The sequence below is a fragment of the Pristiophorus japonicus genome, chromosome 9, assembly GCF_044704955.1.
Source record: "Pristiophorus japonicus isolate sPriJap1 chromosome 9, sPriJap1.hap1, whole genome shotgun sequence".
Taxonomy (NCBI): domain Eukaryota; kingdom Metazoa; phylum Chordata; class Chondrichthyes; family Pristiophoridae; genus Pristiophorus; species Pristiophorus japonicus.
The window spans coordinates 27,806,477-27,826,778 of NC_091985.1; the positions used below are offsets into that span (position 1 = coordinate 27,806,477).

At 41.1% G+C, this 20,302-nt stretch overlaps 1 protein-coding gene across 3 annotated transcripts in view; it reads right to left on the bottom strand.

Annotated features, from left to right (window-relative positions):
* The window catches only part of ahctf1 (AT hook containing transcription factor 1), a 118,728-nt gene continuing 98,426 nt past the window's right edge, over positions 1-20,302 (bottom strand). For 2 of the 3 annotated variants that reach the window (XM_070889214.1, XM_070889213.1), the window contains 4 exons: positions 17,409-18,999; positions 7,054-7,172; positions 6,470-6,606; positions 4,808-6,256 (listed from right to left, as the gene is read on the bottom strand). In XM_070889214.1, the coding sequence (XP_070745315.1) occupies positions 6,040-6,256; positions 6,470-6,606; positions 7,054-7,172; positions 17,409-18,999 (2,064 nt within the window). In that variant the 3' untranslated portion in view covers positions 4,808-6,039. Of the gene's footprint in view, positions 42-4,807; positions 6,257-6,469; positions 6,607-7,053; positions 7,173-17,408; positions 19,000-20,302 lie in introns of those variants that run through there. The other variant, XR_011594987.1, reaches the window with a different exon arrangement.

The window sequence follows — 20,302 nt, forward strand, 5'->3', positions numbered from 1 at the left end:
CCTTGCCGCAATCGCAGTGGCTTAGCAGACGGTGATCGAATCTGTAATCAAAAGAGAGAGGAAATGGTGGAGGGCAATCCGAACCAATAGAGAACAAAACCAATCACTGCACTATCAAGTATGACAAGCCTCCGAGCTGCAGCATACAGCTCACTGAGAGCGGATGACATCGGCCAATGACGATTGCAACCATGGTGTGGCATCCTTCCGCAAACCGCCAAAAGTTAAATCACAAAAAGGAAGTTGTGGTGGATTTCACCAAGGAACAGACATATTTACAACACAGGAAGTCATTTGGCTCATTGTATCTGTACCAGCTCTGCTAGATCAACCTAAAACAAATTCCACTGCTCTCCTCCCTTAGTCCCGTCCTTCAAATATTACCCAATTTTTCCTTAAACGATGCAATGGTCTCTGCATCAACCAATCCCTGGGGTAAAGCATTCTATGAACCAATAATCCTCTGCACAAGGAATTTTTTCAACCTCTCAATTTAAAAATAATCGCTCCTCATCACTGACTCCCCAGTAAGAGGAATGCATCTATCCCTAAGCACCATCAAAACCCTTCATAATTTAAAAAACCTCTATCTCATGTCATCTACTTCATTGGCTGTAAAGTGCTTTGAGATGTCCAGTGGTCATGAAAGACGCTATATAAATCCAAGTCTTTCTTTAGTTTCCCATTCTGACAGCATTCAGATGTATCTATACTGTACACTCTAAGGATTTAATGTTCTTTCTATAATGGGTTGCCTAAAATTGTACATAGCCTGAACAATGTTTTGTACAAATTTAATACTTCTTTATTCTTGTACTCTATGCTCTTATTTTAAAATCCCAAATGCTGGTGGGCCCCTTGATTGGCTATCTACATGCACTCACTTTCATGGACTTGTGTATTTGAACCCCTGGGTCTCCCTTTTCATCTATACCCTTCATTGACTTTCCATTGAGTATTTAGACCCAAAGCTTGTTTTTGCACCCAAAGTGTATTACTTCACTTATTTATATTACATCTACTGTCTGTCTACCCATTCTGTTAACCAGTTTGTCTTCCTGAAGATTTTTGTAGCACGCTTTGCTGTTTGCCAAACCCCCTACTTGGGCGTTCTCTGGTAATTCTAATTTTGAGGATGTAACTAGTAGAGGGGGAGCCAGTGGATGTGGTGTATATAGACTTCCAAAAGGCATTTGACAAGGTCCCACACAAGAGATTAGTCTGCAAAATTAAAGCACATGGTATTGGGGTAATGTACTGACGTGGATAGAGAACTGGTTGCCAGACAGGAAGCAGAGAGTCGGGATAAACGGGTCCTTTTCAGAATGGCAGACTAGTGGGGTACTGCAAGGTTCAGTGCTGGGACCCCAGCTATTTACAATATACATTAAATGATTTTGACAAAGGAATTGAATGTAATATCTCCAAGTTTGCAGATGACACTAAGCTGGGTGGCGGTGTGAGCTGTGAGGAGGATGCTACGAGGCTGCAGGGTGAGTGGGCAAATACATGGCAGATGCGGTATAATGTAGATGTGAGGTTATCCACTTTGGTGGTAAAAACAGGAAGGCAGATCATCATCTAAATTGTGACAGATTATTAAAAGGGTCAGTGCAACGAGACCTGGGTGTCATGGTGCATCAGTAATTGAAAGCTGGCATACGGGTACAGCAGGCGGTGAAGGCGGCAAATGGCATGTTGGCCTTCATAGCGAGAGGATTTGAGTATAGGAGCAAGGAGGTCTTACTACAGTTGTACAGGGCCTTGATCCTTGAATACCTTGAATATTGTGTACAGTTTTGGTCACCTAATCTGAGGAAGGACATTCTTGCTATTGAGGGAGTGTAGCGAAGGTTCACCAGACTAATTCCCGGGATGACAGGACTGACATATGAAGAAAGACTGGATCGACTAGGCTTATATTCAATGGAATTTAGAAGAATGAGGGGGATCTCATAGAAACACATAAAATTCTGACAGGATTGGACCGGTTAGATGCAGGAAGAATGTTCCCAATGTTGGGGAAGTCCAGAACCAAGGATCGAGATGAGGAGAAACTTCTTCACTCAGAGAATTGTGAGCCTGTGGAATTCTCTACCACAGAAAGTTGTTGAGGCCAGTTCGCTGGATATATTCAAGAGGGAGTTAGATGTGGCCCTTACAGCTAAAGGGATCAAGGGGTATGGAAAGAAAGCAGGAATGGAGTACTGAAGTGCATGATCAGATTGAATGGTGGTGCAGGCTCGAAGGGCCGAATGGCCTACTCCTGCACCTATTTTCTATGTAATTCAAGACTGACCTTCTTGCGGCCAAATCCAAAATGATTATATACAGGGAACAAAAGTGGACTCTAGCATCGACTCATGGGATACATCTTTTCCAACTCTTGCCCTAATCTGTTGTTTTCAGTCCATCAACCAACCTATATAAAAGGAAACAAATGACAGGGTTGTGGGGAAAGAGCAGGGGAGTGGGATTAATTGGATAGCTCTACCAAAGAGCCCACCCAAGCACGATGGGCCAAATGGCCTCCTTCTGTGCTGTATCATTCTAGAATTATTGCTGCTACATTTCCTCTCTTCTCATATGCCTTAATTTTCTTACTTAGTACAAACTTGCTGCCCCTGGAAACACTGAGAATCAAATCCATGATAGCCCACACACACTCTACACACATGAGGTTTTCCTGCACCTCCATCCCAGTGTCTAACTTAATGTAGATAACAGCCTGAATTCCCATTAGCACCAAACTTGCAAGAACCAAAACTCTGCTTTCACACTTCTCACAAAGTCTTGTCCAACTGCACCTCAAGACTGAAACCAGTGGCTAAACTCTATACTTTCCTGACCTTTTGCAGCTCAAGACATACAGAAAACAAGTCTCAAATTCAAATACTTGGAGATTCTTTAACTCCCGCCACCCGGTGGAAACAAGGCAGTAATAAAGTTAAAATGGAGGTGGTCGACTTATCACGCTCTATCGCCATTTTTCCTGCGGCATTCGGACAGATGCCATAGGAAACTGGGGTCCTATTGGGTACACGCTTCGCTCAGTAAAACTTAATGGCTGAACAGTAGAGGCTCAAAAAATGTGTTGCAATTAATTTTCTGGGGCTTAGAGGAGGACACCTGTCCAGTCATCACGAAAATAAGTGGGCTGCTGCCATCCCATGCCCCCCCGTCGACCTACCTTTTCTTGGCCAGAGCTGCACCGACCGGAGTGCCCATTTTCTGCCTGCAACTCACTGCAAATATGTTCATGAAGTCTGGCCCTCAAAATGCACTGGGCCTCTTATCGGCAATGTTCGGCTGTTGGTCAGCATGCTCTGCTGATCAGCAGCCCGATAGTTAAAATCTGCCCCATTGTTTTGATGTAGCCCGTGTGTCCAGCAACAAATTATTCTAGGGCCAAGTTATAGCTTGGGTGCAAGATCCTGCCTTAGCAGAAAGCTTTGAAACTCAACATATCAATGCTGTTTGGTCAGGACTACGTGGAGATCTTATACATCTTAGCAAAGAAATTAGGCAGCTTTGAGCACTGTTCCAGTTTTGGTCCCTCCCCCCACCCCTCTTAGGAAGGACATTGCAATCCTGGAGAAGATGCAGAGGACAAGGATGGTCCCGAGCCCGACATCATTGATCTATGAAGATAGATTTGATGACTTGGGTTGCTATTCATTGGAAAGATGAAAATTTAGAGGTGGTCTGATTCAGGCATTTAAGATTATTAAAGGCATGGACATCATATGCAAGTAAATAGTGTGTTTGAGGTGATGGGGTAGCACTAGGTATCACACATACACATTGAGGAAGCAGTGGATGAAGTTGTTTTACTTTACTCAGAAGGAGACTAACATGTGGAATAGGATTCCAGAGGCAGCACCAATATCTTATAATCCTTCATGAAAATGTTAGATGGATTTCAGGAAAATGAAATGATCACATTGCATGGAAGATGAGAATAAATTATTCTGGAAAATAACTACTGGTTTTGGGATCTCCTGGAGCTTTTCTGATTGACCACGAGAGATCAGAGAGGACTTTTCTAACTGGACTCCTGAATTGACTACTGGTCACAGTTGTGCTTGTCCCTCGCAGGAGATGGGGAGAAAGGGTTTGGCTGTTGCAGGTGGGTGAAATGAGGGCGAGCCGGCTGACCTTTTCTCATCCTAGATACACAAACATGAAGGTTGCTTCACAGTGGAAATGGTCAATTTATGCACAGATATTGCAAAGCTGTGTCTGAGATGGGAGAGAAAAGCATTTGAGGATTTGCAAAATTTACAGTTTAACAATTGGGAGGTATCATGTTTTGAGAATGACTAGAATCCCTAAACCAGTGTGTATGTGAATTTGAAAGTTAATCTATAAAGAATCAACAAGAATTGTTTCAGGCCCTTCCATGGTCTTCTTTGGCTCAGACTACAGCTTACAATTGTTAAAAATAATTGGTAATAATGAAGCTACATGATCCAGTTTGTTTACCCGTAGCATGTATATGAGTGATATAGCGGGGCTACCAGTCTATTTTAAAAATATTTCCCCAGTCTCTAAGTTGCATAAATAAGCAAGTACTTCAATAATTATAAGCAACAGATGTGCAACATTAGAGGTGCAAAATTACAATAGGGATTGTAAGTTGGAAAGGGGAAGAGGAGGTGGAGCTCCTCTTAAAATAAAATAGAATGCAAAGTAAAATGCAAAATTCAGTTACAACAAATGGGAATCTACTAAATAGAACTGAAGATTCTGTTGGTGACAATAAACAAACTCGAAGAGAAGAAAAGGAATCCATTGTATAGAGAAATTTCGGCAATCTTTTTATTTTTTTTAAAAATTTGCCTGACTTACCAGTATTTGCTGAGCTGTCTCAGTTTGTTGTGTGATTTGTAGCAGCACGCCAAGCATATCTTGATGAAAACCAAAAACATGATACAAGCATTGTGACAAAAGTAAATAACGTGATGCAGCATCACGTGACATAAAATTAGTATGTTACAAGGTTCAGTGAGATACCTGGGCGAGATTTCAAAAATCGGTGCTTGGCTGTCTTAAAAAGGAGCAGAAAAGGCTGGGTTACAGGGAAAAGGGAGAAAGTATCTTCAGTACAAAATATTTCCCATCACTCATTTGAAAACAATTAAAGATGGAATCTTCTGCTTCTTCACTCATGGAGATCTTTCTTTTCTGAATCCATTTGAAATGAGTAGTTTCCAATGGATGAATATTGGAAACCCTATACCTGCCACATGAATAGCATTGGATGTGAGCAACGACATGAATTGACAAGTATCCATGGAATGAGGAAACAGCTTACTAAACTGGAGGGCATTTCCTGACAGACGGGAGACACTGCCTTCATGTATTTAGTAGAGAGATGGGATCCAAGTATTATATGCCAATTATAACCTATTCTCCATGATCAGATCAGCCATGATCGTATTAAATGGTGGAGCAGGCTCGAAGGACCGTATGACCTACTCCTGCTCTTATTTCTTATGTTCTTATAACTAAAACTGAATGAGGTATGATAGCTTAAGATAGCTAAGCACCACTTTGAACCGTGCCTCAGATTACTGACAATCTTATCATGTCTCTAAAATGATCATAAAAACAAACTTTAGAGATGTACAACTGCATATACTGTACCATTTACCCCATTGGCAAAATGTTCCATCACAAAAATGCAAAAAACATATCAAACTGCCAAGTATACATTTTATTTATAACTTCCCTAAAATGTCAAAAATATTTACATTTAATCATTTTATATATGTTAATAAAATGTATGAAGATTCATTACAAAATTAAAATGAGAAACATTTGCCTAAAAACAAAAAAAAAAGCAGTTACAATACTCCATATGGAGCTACAGTTCCCCTTACAGACCATTTGTTCATGAAATGTTAAAATAATTTATATAAATTATTTTCCGAAAATTAGATGAACTTCAGAAATTCACTCAGTTCTGTATACTGTATAACTCTTATATATAAACTGCATCCAAGTATTAAATTGATAAAACAGTAAAACTTCTCATTATTTGTGCCGGTTTACTTTTCTACGAGTGACTGGCTTTCGAAACACTGGGATCAGTTTTTTCCTCTTATAACGAAGTGACATCTTGTGTTCTACAGATCCAGCATCATCCTCTGCTTTTCCTCTTTTACTGGACAGAGAATCCAAAGGACTTGCTAAAGGAGAAAGAAATTCAATTTCCACTGGCGGAGCTGACCATGAAGCCTTCTTGGTTATTCTGTCAAGACAGAAGCAATCAATGTGTCAAAATCTATTAAAGTTTCACATTAAGGGCATGTGTTTTCAGTAAAAGATAGCAGTCAATAAAAACTCCTAGGATAGTGCTTAAATTGTCAGTGCCTTTCCTTTGAGCAAGACAGAACTGCAAACTCCAACCACGGCCTTACTCTGCCCCTGCAAAAGCTACTTTTGAAGAATTATAGAACGTTACCTGGGACTCTTTTTCATTCGGAGTCTTGTAGTTCTGCTTCTGGTACTTATTTTCTCCTCGCGTTTTTTACTTTTCTCCTCTTCCAGTTTTCTAACCTCCATTACTTTGGGGACAACATCCTCCATAACATGCAAGTCCTGAAGTGCACAAAAGTGAAAAATTGCTTCAACAAAATATTATTTTCCTCACAAATAAATATGTATTACTCTCTAGACTTTACTGCTAAACATGAAAAGTACATTAACCAATGAAAATAATTGTTTATTTCTAGGTACAAAGGTTTGGCAGTTACAATTAGAAAGAAAATGAGGGCACCCTAACAACTGCAGGTCAAGCACAATATGCCTTGTCCAGAAGTTAGAATATAAACCAGAAATGGAAAAAAAACCCCAGTCAGCCCATCAAAACCAATTCCTTTATTGCACAAACTCTCCCAACTTACATTTTTACATTCCAGGCTCATCTGAAATTTAACTTGCTAGCCCCATTAGGTTAATTGAAGTAGTTTTATTTCACATGTCCAGTTTAATAAAGTTTTAAAAGAAAGAATCTTTATACTCGATCCTAAAATGCAGTTTGTTTACCTGCTCTTTCACTAGCTGCAAGGCTGCTTTGCCACTTCTTCTGGACCTTGTCAGAGGAGTAGAAAAAACAAACTCTGGTGGTTGTTGCACAGAAGGCTCCTCCAACATGGTTTTCTCAACTATTAAAAATAAAATTGGAAACAAAATTGGTGAAGGAACCACCTGTCTATTAAAGATGACAAATTCATGGTATTCAATAATGTGAAATCCCAAACACATTTAACAGTATTGACAAGCTTCTAAAAGTCTCAAAGTGACCAACTCATACAAAAACAAAACATCAAAGTCCCATTAGAAACATAGAAAATAGGTGCAGGAGTAGGCCATTCGGCCCTTCGAGCCTGCACCGCCATGCAAGATCATGGCTGATCATTCACCTCAGTACCCCTTTCCTGCTTTCTCTCCATAAACCCTTGATCCTTTTAGCCGTAAGGGCCACATCCAACTCCCTCTTGAATACATCTAACGAATTGGCATCAACATCAACAACTCTGCGGTAGAGAATTCCAGAGGTTAACAATTCTGAGTGAAGAAGTTTGTCCTCATCTCGGTCCTAAATGGCTGACCCCTTAAACTGTGACCTCTGGTTCTGGACTCCCCCAACATCAGGAACATTCTTCCTGCATCTAACCTGTCCAGTCCGGTCAGAATTTTATATGTTTCTATGAGATCCCCTCTTAGTCTTCTAAACTCCAGTGAATACAGGCACAGTCGATCCAGTCTCTCCTCATATGTCAGTCCTGCCATCCTGGGAATCCCATTGCAACAGAGTGGGGAATTCTTCACACATCCATAATGTGTTACACCTGAATAATTCAACATCTAACTTTAATAGGACTTCGATAAAAGTTTTGTTTTTGCAATTAGACTTGGATAAATTAGACTTGCGAATTAGTACTGTATTATAGCCTCGTTCATTTATGTGGATAAATGTTGCCCATGTTCATTTAAAAGAGTCTAATTTATCCAAGTCTAATTGCAAAAACAAAACTTTTATCGAAGTCCTATTAAAGTCAGATGTTGAATTATTCAGGTAACACATTATGGATGTGCGAAGAATTCCCCACTCTGTTGCAATGGGATTCCCAGGATGGCAGGACTGACATATGAGGAGAGACTGGATCGACTGTGCCTGTATTCACTGGAGTTTAGAAGACTAAGAGGGGATCTCATAGAAACATATAAAATTCTGACCGGACTGGACAGGTTAGGTTTCATTAGAGGTACTGGCCAGAGTGTGAATATTGAATTTTAACGTGGAGTGCAGATTGTTTGTGGTAGAATTACAAATGGTCCACCAAGATGGCCACTTAAAAAAAAGGTATTCAAGTTGAGCCTATTTCACTGGACGTCCCAAAGCGCAGCACTTTTGAACTGTAGACACGTTGAAGTGTAGGGACATGTGACAGCCATCAGGTGCACAGCAAAGATCCACAAACAGTAATAAGGTAAAAGACTTGATGATTTATTTTAGTGACGATAGTTGAGGGACAGCTATTGGCCAGGGCACCGGAAGAGCTACTGTCGATATGGTCTCCCATCATTTATCACTTGTTGTTCCATATAAAATGTATACTCTATGAATATGGTATCTTAAACAGATTCACGTCATTCAGAGTGCATCTTGACTGTTGCTCATCTCTATCATATGAGGCCTTGTTCTGAGCCAGACGGAAATGCATTCTACAAGCCAATTTACCATTGTCTGCTTAACAACCTGATGATGCACAGAAGGAGACCATTGCGTTAAGTTGATTGCAGACTTTTGAATGTATAATATTCTCCCTTTGTAGAATGCTAACACTCTGTACATCAAAGTGGTATTTCCTTTCAATGGAAGAGGCATGTAATGGCAAATAAAATGCCAGCACTGCTATTTTCGGAGATAAATGAAAATAGGATGCACTGAGAAAAAGGGTGGTGAGATTTTCCTCGAGCGCTCCTGTCTCGTGCCTTAATCGCGCACATCAGAAAGTGTAAATTTCCACCTATTATAATAATGCATGGAAAGTCACACACTGGGGGCATCCAATTTACCGATATACACTCCTAGCCTGTGCCAGAAGCACTGAAGCAGAAAATCTCCCCTATAGTCTTATGCCAGCCTTATATCGGTGCCAAAGAAGATAATGTGGATTAACTACAAAGGAATTAAGTTTACTGCATTGAAATAAGAGGGAACAAGACAACAATAAAATGTAAATAGGCTGAAATTGTATTTTCTTATTTATATAACCATAAATAAAGTGAATCTATGTTCCACCTTTTCCAATATGATTTCTATAATGGGGTGTCCAAAAGTACACACAGCTTCTGAATCTGACAAATTGATCTGTGCTTTTTAGGGCTTTTCCCCACCAGTAATTCTGCTGTTAAAGACCTGTGTATCTGCGCCCTAGATCACCCTGTTCCTTATCCCCACGGGAATGTTACCACAGTATATAATCATTCGCTGTTCTTTTCCTCAGAACTACCGCTTCACATTTATCTATGCTAAACTGCAGTTGCCATACATTTCCAATGTTTTTTATTCATTCACAGCATGTGGGCATCGCTGGCAAAGCCAGCATTTATTGCCACCCCTAATAGCCCTCGAGAAGGTGATTGTGAACAATCTTCTTGAACCGCTGCAGTCCGTGTAGTAAAGTACTACCACAGTACTGTTAGTTAGGGAGCAAAGTTGCCGCTAAGCTGTGTAGCCTCTCAGCTGTCTGGAGGTCCAGCGGAGGCCTCCTACTCACTGGCTTTTCAATGGGAATAACCGTGCATGAGTGAAAATTTGAATGGGCCATGCAGTTAGTTACCGTACAGAAAAGGAAAAATCACAGGAAACATGGTAGGAAGTTCCAGGATTTTGACCCAGTGACGGTGATATATTTCTAAGTCAGGATGGTGTGCGACTTGGAGAATTTAGAAGCTCCCATGCGTCTACTGCCCTTGTCCTTCTAGGTGGTAGAGGTCATGGGTTTGGGAGGTGCTGTTGAAGAAGCCTTGGCGAGTTGCTGCAGTGCATCTTATAGATGGTATACCCTGCAGCCACGGTGCACCAGTGGTGGAGGGAGTGAATGTTTAAGGTGGTGGATGGGGTGCCAATCAATAATTTGATGGGACATTACATTTGTTACAAAGATTAAAACATATGGTACTAAAAGAAGCACATCTGTTGTAAAGATTAAAACATTTGGTACTAAAAGGATTACAACTAAATGAATAGAGATGGCAGGGGATAAAAAGAGTAATTTGACATTTTTCAGATCTGTAGGATATTGGTTAGGATGCTGTTAGAGCATCACTTGCTGCTCTGGACGCTCCATTTTAGGAAGGATACAGAGCCCTGAAAAGGTAGGTCAAAACCGTACAGCAAAGATTCACAAGAATGATAATAGGAATAAGTGGTTATTGTTATGAAGAAAGGGATGAAAACTTACTTCCCCCATTGAAACACAAAAGGCAAGAGGAAAGAAGAATCTGAAATTATCAAAATTATGAACGGTTTTGAGAGGTTAAATAGTAAAAGATCGTCTCCACTGGTTTGCAAATATTAGTAGCGTGGCATAAAATTAGGAATACGACTAGAAGTCTGATAAGGGGGGCGGGGGAAATCTAAATACTCATTATTATAGTCTTGAGCAGTTTTCCTATTACTGATGCGAGGCTACCCTCCAATCCTTTGGGACAATGCTGGTTTTGAAAAGAAACCTATTACATCACAAACCTCCCTCAGTTTCTGTCATCAACCGTTAAGTCTGATTAAAACTTTTAATAGTTTCATAGAAACATAGAAAATAGGTGCAGGAGTAGGCCATTCGGCCCTTCTAGCCTGCACCGCCATTCAATGAGTTCATGGCTGAACATGCAACTTCAGTACCCCATTCCTGCTTTCTCGCCATACCCCTTGATCCCCCTAGTAGTAAGGACTTCATCTAACTCCCTTTTGAATATATTTAGTGAATTGGCCTCAACAACTTTTTGTGGTAGAGAATTCCACAGGTTCACCACTCTCTGGGTGAAGAAGTTTCTCCTCATCTCGGTCCTAAATGGCTTACCCCTTATCCTCAGACTGTGACCCCTGGTTCTGGACTTCCCCAACATTGGGAACATTCTTTCTGCATCTAACCTGTCTAAACCCGTCAGAATTTTAAACGTTTCTAATGAGGTCCCCTCACATTCTTCTGAACTCCAGTGAATACAAGCCCAGTTGATCCAGTCTTTCTTGATAGGTCAGTCCCACCATCTCGGGAATCAGTCTGGTGAATCTTCGCTGCACTCCCTCAATAGCAAGAATGTCCTTCCTCAAGTTAGGAGACCAAAACTGTACACAATACTCCAGGTGTGGCCTCACCAAGGCCCTGTACAACTGTAGCAACACCTCCTTGCCCCTGTACTCAAATCCCCTCGCTATGAAGGCCAACATGCCATTTGCTTTCTTAACCGCCTGCTGTACCTGCATGCCAACCTTCAATGACTGATGTACCATGACACCCAGGTCTCGTTGCACCTCCCCTTTTCCTAATCTGTCACCATTCAGATAATAGTCTGTCTCTCTGTTTTTACCAACAAAGTGGATAACCTCACATTTATCCACATTATACTTCATCTGCCATGCATTTGCCCACTCACCTAACCTATCCAAGTCACTCTGCAGCCTCATAGCATCCTCCTCGCAGCTCACACTGCCACCCAACTTAGTGTCATCCGCAAATCTGGAGATACTACATTTAATCCCCTCGTCTAAATCATTAATGTACAATGTAAACAGCTGGGGCCCCAGCACAGAACATTGTGGTACCCCACTAGTCACTGCCTGCCATTCTGAAAAGTACCCATTTACTCCTACTCTTTGCTTCCTGTCTGACAACCAGTTCTCAATCCACGTCAGCACACTACCCCCAATCCCATGTGCTTTAACTTTGCACATTAATCTCTTGTGTGGGACTTTGTCGAAAGCCTTCTGAAAGTCCAAATATACCACATCAACTGGTTCTCCCATGTCCACTTTACTGGAAACATCCTCAAAAAATTCCAGAAGATTTGTCAAGCATGATTTCCCTTTCACAAATCCATGCTGACTTGTGTCACCTCTTTCCAAATGCGCTGCTATGACATCCTTAATAATTGATTCCATCATTTTACCCACTACTGAAGTCAGGCTGATTCCGTTTTCTCTCTCCCTCCTCTTTTAAAAAGTGGGGTTACATTGGCTACCCTCCACTCGATAGGAATTGATCCAGAGTCAATGGAATGTTGGAAAATGACTGTCAATGCATCCGCTATTTCCAAGGCCACCCCCTTAAGTACTCTGGGATGCAGTCCATCAGGCCCTGGGGATTTATCGGCCTTCAATCCCATCAATTTCCCGACTAATAAAGATTTCCCTCAGTTCCTCCTCCTTACTAGACCCTCTGACCCCTTTTATTTCCATTTTAATATTTAAATATATACCCATCAGTGGTTCTTCCACATATTACTTCATCTTCCTAAGTCAATAGAGGCAAAAATACTGTGAAGCAGCCGTGCCATTCCTTACTGTCTACAAGAGTTCCTTGCTTGTCCTCTACTCCAATACTCTCTATAAACTCCAACTTGCATTCTGTCTTACACCAAGTGTTAATCACCCATCAGTTCTGTATTTGCTGACCTTGACCCTCATCTTGGTCTTTAAATCATCCTGTGGCCGAGTTCCATCCTACCTCTGCAAATTCCTCAAGTCCTGTATCATTGGCCTCTACAAATGGCCATTCCTCTGACTCCAACCTTTTGTGCATTCCCTCTCCCTTTGCCCCAGCATTATTGGCAGAGCCTTCAGCCAGCTCGGTCCTGCACTCCAGAATTAATGCCCTAAATGTCTCTTTATCTCTCTCGCCTCCTTTAAATATCTCCTGAATCCCCATTTCTTCACATCTCTTCTTTCCTGGTTCAGCTTCCATTTTATCTATGAAGTGCTTTGGGTTAAACACACTATATATTGCAAGGAGAATAAAAATGTATTTCAGTGACAAGAGCAACCCCATATAGTTCTAACAGACCTAGGTAGTACTAAGTTGAGTGTTGTTCTCCAGACAACTGTGGTGATATCTACAAGATGCAGTGGGCCAGTATATTGTCTCTTTAACTCTGGAAATACTGGGATAATTGCCAAGTCTTTCTACCGAAAACATGTCAAGTTCCACGTATACGCTAACGGCACATAGCTCCACCTCTCTTGACCCCTCCACTGTCTGATTTGTCAGGCTGCTTGTCTGACATCTTGTAACGAACGAGCAGAAATATCCTCTAACTAAATATTGGGAAGAACGAAGCCACTGTCCGTTCCATAGCCACCGACTCCATTCCTCTCCCATGTCACCGTTTGAGGTTAAACCAGACTGTTCGCAATGTTCGAGTCCTATTTGAACCCGAGATAAGCTTCTGACTACATATCCGCTCCATCACCAAGGCCGCTTACTTCCACTTCTGTAATAGCAACAGTTTCCACCCCTGCCTCAGCAACCCTCATCCATGTGTTTATTACCTCTAGACTGGAGTATTCCAATGTTCTCCTGGCCGGACTCCCATCTTCCACCCTCCATAAGCTTGAACTCATCCAAAACTCTGCTGCCCGTGTCCTAACTCGTACCAAGTCCTGTTCCCCCCTGACCCCTGTGCTCGCTGACCTACCTTGGCTCGAGGTCAGGCAACTCCTCAATTTAAAAATTCTCATCCCTTGTTTTCAAATCAGCGTGTATCGAAGGTTGGCATGCAGGTACAGCAGGCGGTTAAGAAAGCAAATGGCATGTTGGCCTTCATAGCGAGGGGATTTGAGTACTGGGGCAGGGAGGTGTTACTACAGTTGTACAGGGCCTTGGTGAGGCCACACCTGGAGTATTGTGTACAGTTTTGGTCTCCTAACTTGAGGAAGGACATTCTTGCTATTGAGGGAGTGCAGCGAAGGTTCACCAGACTGATTCCCGGGATGGCGGGACTGACATATCAAGAAAGACTGGATCAACTGGGCTTGTATTCACTGGAGTTCAGAAGAATGAGAGGGGATCCCATAGAAACATTTATAATTCTGACGGGTTTAGACAGGTTAGATGCAGGAAGAATGTTCCCAATGTTGGGAAGTCCAGAACCAGGGGTCACAGTCTAAGGATAAGGGGTAAGCCATTTAGGACCGAGATGAGGAGAAACTTCTTCACCCAGAGAGTGGTGAACCTGTGGAATTCTCTACCACAGAAAGTTGTTGAGGCCAATTCACTAAATATATTCAAAAAGGAGTTAGATGTAGTCCTTACTACTAGGGGGATCAAGGTGTATGGCAAGAAAGCAGGAATGGGGTACTGAAGTTGCATGTTCAGCCATGAACTCATTGAATGGCGGTGCAGGCTCGAAGGGCCGAATGGCCTACTCCTGCACCTATTTTCTATGTTTCTATGTTTATAACGCGCCTTCAAAGTAGTAAAACATCCCAAGGCGCTTCACCGGAGCGTTAAACAAAATCTGACACTGAGCCACATAAGAAGATATTACCTTATGACCAAAAAGAGGTAGGTTTTAAGGAGCGCTTTAAGGAGGAGAGGTATAAAGCCGGAAAGGTTTAGGGAGGAATTGCTTAGGGCCTAGGCAGCTAAAGGCAGTCACCAATAATGAAGCGTTTAAAATTGGGGATGCTCAAGCATCATTGTGCTTCTAACCCATGCGTCATGTAACATGATGGCGCCTGAAGTGGCTGAGCATTACAACTCTTACCTTGGTGAGCACAGAAATAACACCCCCCTATATACACCGGCGATGGGAGCATAAAACCCGGAAATCCACTGGAACCACAAGAGACAGCAGGACACCAGAAATGTGAGGGCTATTGTAATCATTAGGATGCCCCTCAATGCTTTCAGACTCATAGATACCATTTGCTTCAATTAATATACAAGATTCTTCAAACTGCACTTTGAGTAAATGTGAAGCAATTAACTTATTGAAATTGTGTATCAGCAGAAGTACTTTTTATTCATGATCACTGAAAAGAATTCATGAAATGATAAATCACATAAAGCCAGTGCTGGGATTAATTAAAGTGCAGGATGACTCAATTGGATTCAGGATGATCAAAACAATGAATGACAAAGACGATTCCAGGCATTGGGAGTCTAAAGTTATTGAAGAAAGTCTGAAGTGACGAAACTAAATTTTGCTGGGAAAATCATAAATGTGGAGAATATGATGCAGTTATTCAAAATAATGCAAGGTACAGATGATATAGAAAGTAAATGAGCTATTTATCTGGGAATGAGCCTATTCAAATACAAAATTCACAAGCCTCAAGGAAGGTTACAAATTAGCAAAACATGTCTCTTCCCCTCTCCCCAGGTAGTCAAAACTGAAATTCCAAAGGAAGTAACTAATTAAGGATAAGTTGGCAACTTAAAAGGAGCTGGATTGAGAAATGAATCGAAGATTAGAAAGGTATTTAACATGGGGAGGGGAGGCCAGAGAAAGTAATGAATGTCTCTGAAAGTAAGCGATCACCAGGTGGTGTGGGAGGAGAGTCCATGACAGAATAATTACACCTGGACTCTGGACGGAGTGGGCTTGATGAGCTGGAATACTTTTTCACTCTAAGTTTCTGATGTTTTTGTCAAATATTGATACAACTTCGCAAGTTCAGCTGGTTAAGGCAGTAAGTAGCTGAGCTACATGCACCAGCATGGTTCTGAATTCATTTCTCAGCCTGGGGTAGGTTAACCATCTGGTCTCAGCCGGGATAGGAATTTGTTGCATCATTGCCCCATCGTTCAGGGAACAGAAATTAAAGAAAATCAACCAGGCTTCCTGCTGTTTATCACTATTCAGCGACCCTGAAAATGCATATTTGCAAATGAGGATAGAATCAACGCGACACATCAAAGCTGATGGAAAACCCTGAAGATAATGGCAAAACTGTGAGGAATTTTCCACTTCCGACAGGTGTGGACTATTGTGGATATGTATTGATACCCTGCATCGTTAAATCAGATTGTTTATACGTTTTTCACATAGAATAGAATCATACTGCACAGAAGGAAGCCAGCCGGCCCATCGTGTCTGTGTCTTTGAAAGAGCTATCCAATTGGTCCGGCTTCCCTGCTCTTCGCCTATAGCCCTGCAAATGTTGCCTTTTCAAGTATATATCCAATTTCCTTTTGAAAGTTGCTATTGAATCGGTTTCCATCCCCTTTTCAGGCTGTGCATCAGATTATTTACAATTCATTACATAAAAAAGATAAAAGTGATATTTCATGTCATAAGGACAGCAGGGCCTCCTTTATGCAGAGCTGAACTCTACAGAGGGATTATACCCAGAAGTTCACGCAGGCAGTCTTCTTAGACTTGACCCTCACTGGTGCTTCTCATCGGATACTGCTACTTCACTCTGAGGTGATCCACGGTGGAGTGGGGATACTGCACTCTGAGCAGAAATTCCCAGAGCTGGCAAAAACTATATCCAAGGAGCCAGTAATGGAAATGAGGGGTAAATGGGTAATGGAACACATGGTTTTTAACAAAGGGAATGGACTTTCACCTATGAGGGAACAGAAATAGGAAAGAAGCGACTTTTGTGGCAGTGGGATTTCTGTGAAAAATTAGACTGTAATTTTCTTGTGGCCTTGCTCATCATCTGTGCTCACACACGAAGAATGACCATTTGGGCATGATACTCAAGAGTGATCAATACCAAGTGAACCATACCCCCCAAGCAAGCAGTTAATGCTTTCAGAAGGGGGAAAAGAAAATTGGTGCAAAAAGGAAAAAAAAATTCCAAAATATATAATTAACTCAAATGTACTTGCAAAAAACAGTGGTGATACACTTCAGCCTGCTGTGCTAATATAAAGTGATATATACTTTTGTAACAATTTCTACATACACAAGTGAAAAATTACATAGAATCATAGAAATTTACAGCACGGTGGGAGGCCACCAGTGGTTCTGTCCACCAGCCTTATCCAGCCTGCGTATAGTTGCTAGTCTCTTCATGTGTACGTGAAAATGAAGCAAATGAGCAATGCTTCATAAGAGGTTATGTAGTATTGGTAAAAGAGGTAATAAATTAATGCTAAATGTTCATGTTTCAGGCCAACAGCAAAACTTTCCACTTTGTGCAAAAGCAAGATACTACTGATGCTGGAAATTGAAACAAAAACAGAAAATGCCGATGACTTTGTCAGAACTGTACACACTTGTGCTAATTGAACTATGGCCTTCATTTCAATTTTTGCAGTAGTGTCTATTTGGTTGAGTAAAATAAAATAAAATAGCCTAAACCAGCTACAAGTGCCTACAAAAAGGTTCAAAATACATTTGAAGAAGCATTATTTAAGAGCTCCAAACAAAATTACCTTTTGACTTTCTTGATGACCTTGTGAGAGGAGGAGAGAAAGCATAAGGAACCTCTTCTGCTAAAATTATTGCCCGTGATTCGGAGCCTTTACCAGGTCTCCTTCTAGTTGGTTTGTGGGTAAACGTTACTGTAAGCTGTTCCTCTTGCCTGCCATCCTCAATGTCATCTTTAATAACAGGCTTTGGTGTGTCTTTGCTTGCAACAGGCTGCCCCCTCCTTGTTGTCTTTGAATTAGCAGGCAAGGTTATCTCGACATTTGAAGTCAGTTCAGCAATGTTTTCTAGTGCCACAAGGTGGGCATCTTTGGCCCTACTTCTTGTAAGTCTGCTGGGTGTAGGTAGCACAGGCACTAGCTCATCAAACTCCATTGTTGAAAGTGGGTCGTTCAGTAGAGCATCAACTTCAGAAAGTTTCCTACTTTTCTTTCTAGCAGGCCGTTGAGAAATAGGAATGATTTCAGCTTTCTGACTTAGTGGTGTTTTCAAAGGACCATGCAAGATGTGTTCTGCATCTGCTTTAATAGCAACACTTCGCCTTGTGGATCTCAAAATAGGAGCAGTTTCAGTATGCTGACTGAGTGGCATTTTGGCAACAAGCAAACTACCTTCCATGACATTTGATCTACTATTGATAGTTTTTCTGGTGGACCTTGAAGTAGGATGGACCGAGTCAGTTTTTTGATCAAGTGGTACATCCTTAGGCTCAGCCAAGTTATTTTTCAGGATCTCACCTACACCTGTACCAGCTTTCCTCATACTCCTCCTTGGTGTTGCAGCTATGTTCATTTTAGGTTTAACTTCCTGAATTTCCACTAATACCAGTTTCTCATTATTGGTTTCAGTCACTTTATTACTTTTTCCTCTCAAGGACCGTGTAGGCATCTCCACAGCCTCCATTTGCTTACTCTGTATAACTTTGTCAACAGTCTCTTCAGACACATTTGGCTGTTCTTTCTTTCCTGCCTTGCTTTTATACAAGCCACTCATCTCACTTGTTACTGGGCTATCTACCTGAACAGGTAAGGAGATCATTTCAGGCAATTCTTCTACATTTGATTGACCTCCTTTAAGAATCTCTATTGAATGATCTGTTATGGCCACTTTAATTGGTTCAGTCACAAAAGACAATGCTTCAGCCAGATTGTGTTGGTCTTCCAATGGTTCTTCAAGAACTAAAGAATTATTTTTTATACACGTCTGCTCTTCACTTTCAACAGCATTATCCTCTGGAGTCTCTTTATTGGGTTCACTAATTTGCATTTCCATTGATTCAAATGGAATTGCCTTTTCATTCTCAACTAAAGCAAGCTGTTGATTTGTCTCTGCAGATGTTAACAGTTCTATAGTCTCATCTCCATCATCGCCTTCTAACATTAAAGTGAAGTTTTCTTGAACATTATGGTGTTCTGCAACCTCAACTTCTTCATCTTCAGCTTCGCTCACAGCTGTTATTGTATTATAGGTCTGCTCTGCAGGTTCAAAATCATACTCTCCAGCAAATACAACTGGTTCATGTTGCTCCGGCTCTGCAGAAGCTGCAGGCCAAGATTCCTCCCTTGGGGGCTGCACTTCAAACCCATCATCAACATCCTGTAATCAGAGGCAGGAGTTTTAACAAAAATATTTTCTACAAGTAATACACACCTTTAAGTACACCTACTTTGACACCCTTTTGTGTACATCAGAATTCACTACACGGTTTATTTTAATACACATACTAATGGATCACAGTTAAAGGAGAAAATAGTGTTAAAGGCAAGCACTTAAATGTAAATATTACCTTTTTTGGTTAATCTTTCTCATCGAGTATAGTTTACAACCTTCACCATACAAATAAATAGGTAGTCATCCAAACAGAGGGGAAACCTCTTGGAGTTTAGTCCCCTGCAGGAATCATGCACAATTGTATTCCCTCAGCTCCACTGCACAAAAAGCTTCATTTTGGTATTGCACTGTAATTGTTTGTTATTAGGGATAACATAATGGCAGTAGAAAAAAAGAGATGCAGCCATCAGCAAGACAAAAATAGAATCCATATGGATAGAGATAAAAGATAATAGAGGATCAATCACATTAATAGTGGAAAGGAGGTGGAGGAAGCAATATGCAGACAAATTAGGGAAATGAGTAAAATACATAAGAGTAATCATCCTGGGGATTTCAACTACCCTGATATTACTATAGAAGAGGTAGGTAAAGGGGCTAAGGGAATGGAGCTCCTACAATGTATACCGGACTCCTTTTTAATCCAATATCTAGAAAGCCCAAGGGAGGATTTGCTATTGGATCTAGTAAAGGGGAATGAACCAGAGCAGATAAGAAAAGTAAAAGTGGGGGAACATCTAGGCCCTAGTGACCATAATATAAAAATAAACTTTTATTTATAAAGCGCTTTTAACATAATAAAATGTCCCAAGGCACTTTAGAACAGTTTTACAACATGTTAGATATTGACAAGGGAGGGAAAGAGAGAAAAAGCAGAAGAAGGAAGTTTAAAAGAGGTAAAAGGGCTCAGGTCTGAAGCGGCAGCCAAAATGTGCAATATAATATGCTTTATGATGGTAATTGAGAAGGACATAAGTATGACGAAAATCAGGGTAATAGAATGGAGAAAAGCTGATTTTGAGGGGCTGAGAATAAAACTTGGGAAAATAAAATAAGTAACAGCAGTACGAAACATTTAAAATGGTATTCAACACCGTGCAGGAACAATATATTCTGCTAAAAGGAAAGAACAAACTAAACACTAATGAGACTCCATGGAGGAATAAAGCCATGGAACAACTGAGGGTAAGGAAAGAGGCATACATTGAGTACATAGACAGCATGGGAGTGCATGATGAGGGAGAATACAAAAAGATTAGAAGCCAAAAAAACAATTAGGAAGGCAAAG